The following is a 1,901-nucleotide window of genomic DNA, read 5'->3' as shown; positions in this document are numbered from 1 at the left end:
GAAACCCTTCTACTGCCTGAGCTCAGAAGATCTGCGCAACACTCACTGCTGCTACTCCGATTTTTGCAACAAAATTGATTTAATGGTTCCCAGCGGTGAGTGGAGTGTGGGATAAGCCCTGGGTTGGGAGTGAGGAGGAGCTGTCTGCTTGGGATTGGGAATTCAGAGTTCTCAGCCCTCTTTTCACTTCCTCCCTTCAGCTGCTGTGTGAACTTCAGCTCTGGGTTTATTTCCTCCTTCTGTAAAGTGGAAATAACAAACTACTTAAGATTGAAATGGGAATGTGTCTGTGCCCTGGGCACAGCTTCTGGCACTGAGCTCTACCTGCCTTTAGCAGCTGGAGTTGCTTCCCTTCCAGAACTCCAAGTCTTGTCAGTGCTGAGCACGAGTAAGGGAATATTCCAGCAGCCACAGAGGAAGGTGTGCCTGGGTTTGGAACACACAAAGGGAAGCAGAGGGTGTGGGAAACGTCTTCTTCTCACTCCTAGGACAGAGAAAACGTGTGATGCTTCCTCATAGCTCCTACTCTCCGTTTTGGGCTGGTTTTTAGTGGGTCCTGGGAAGACTGCAGTGTCATTTTCCTTGGGAGAAGGGGAAGTCTCATCTGGGCTCAAAACAACCAATAATTGTTGTCTTCAGGTGCAGGTTCACTGGTTGTTAGAGGGCAAAGGGGAAACAGGGAGCAATGAGCCCTGACCGACTGACTGAGCTCAGGTGGGAGGTGAACTGCAGGTTGATCCAGAAAGTTCAGCCCACAACAGGCTCCTGTCCTCTGCAGCAGTGAATGCCAATAATCCCTGATCCCACAGTTGCAGCTTCATCTTCTTTGGGGGATTTTAGCTACACTTTGCCTGCCTGATGACTCGATCAGCCCCACGTTAACGCTGTTCGTTGATGTTTCCCCAAGCTAAGATTGTCCAGGCTCTGTGAGAATAATCAAAACACAAGAAGAAAGTCCTGCGAGGAGTGATAATTCCCTCAAAATACCTGTTTTTCTCCTCCCTTCTGCGAGGAGTGATAATTCCCTCAAAATATCTGTTTTTCTCCTCCCTTTCCTCTCAAGGACACCTGAAAGACAACGAGCCCCCGTCGAGCTGGGGTCCCGTGGAGCTGGTGGCCGTGATCGCTGGACCAGTCTTCCTCGTGTTTGTGGTCATGATCATCGTGGTCTTTGTGTTCCATCACCACCAGCGAGTCTATCACAACCGCCAGCGGCTGGACATGGAGGATCCCTCGTGTGAAATGTGCCTTTCCAAGGATAAGACCTTGCAAGATCTGGTCTATGATCTCTCCACCTCCGGCTCGGGCTCAGGTATTGCGATACGACGGGAAGGCACCAATGAGGAGTTGCAGTTGGAGTTGTCTCTTTGGGCTTGTGGTTGCCACAGCTCTGCCTGGCCATGAGGCTGTTGCCTCAGAGCCTGTTCAGGGAGTCTGTCGTGAGTAACACGAGGGGGTGTTAAATTCAGTCGTGCAGCAGACGCTGTGCCCTGACCCCACGTCAGGGTTCAGGTGAGAGCAGTAGTTCAGCTCCCTAACTGCAAGAGGCTAACTCCAATGGCTGCATCTATTCCCAGTTTAGCCTTGAAACTGGATTTGGGTTGGAAACAGCCATTAGCTGCTAACCTGTGGGGTTGTTGGCCTTCAGAGGAAGAAGCAGGATGTCACCTGAATCAAAGCTGGCAGGAAAATGGGAGAGTTCCCAGCAGATCAGTGTTTTACAGTGTGCAAACAGCACATTTGCACAGCCCATTATATCCCAAATAATCTTTGGGTCTTCCCAGGTGGATGATGTGCAGTGTTTACTTCTGTAGCACTTACAAGGAATCCTCAGAAGAGATGGGAAGTCGTTGTTTAGTCATGGCTTTGAACTGGGAATGCAGCTGGGTTACAGAAATAAA

At 50.2% G+C, this 1,901-nt stretch overlaps 1 protein-coding gene across 2 annotated transcripts in view; it reads left to right on the top strand.

Moving 5' to 3' along the window:
• The window catches only part of ACVR1B (activin A receptor, type IB), a 6,146-nt gene that overhangs the window by 128 nt on the left and 4,117 nt on the right, over positions 1–1,901 (top strand). For both annotated transcript variants that reach the window (XM_009072040.1, XM_009072039.1), the window contains exons 1-2: positions 1–95; positions 1,064–1,312. The exon at positions 1–95 is cut by the window's left edge and continues 128 nt beyond it. In XM_009072040.1, coding sequence (XP_009070288.1) covers positions 1–95; positions 1,064–1,312 — 344 coding nt within the window. The remainder of the gene's footprint in view (positions 96–1,063; positions 1,313–1,901) is intronic.

Source organism: Acanthisitta chloris, unplaced genomic scaffold (genome assembly GCF_000695815.1).
Source record: "Acanthisitta chloris isolate BGI_N310 unplaced genomic scaffold, ASM69581v1 scaffold1343, whole genome shotgun sequence".
NCBI classification, from domain to species: Eukaryota; Metazoa; Chordata; class Aves; order Passeriformes; family Acanthisittidae; genus Acanthisitta; species Acanthisitta chloris.
The sequence above is the reverse complement of the archived record's forward strand: the minus strand, read 5'-3'. Positions and strand labels throughout refer to the sequence as shown.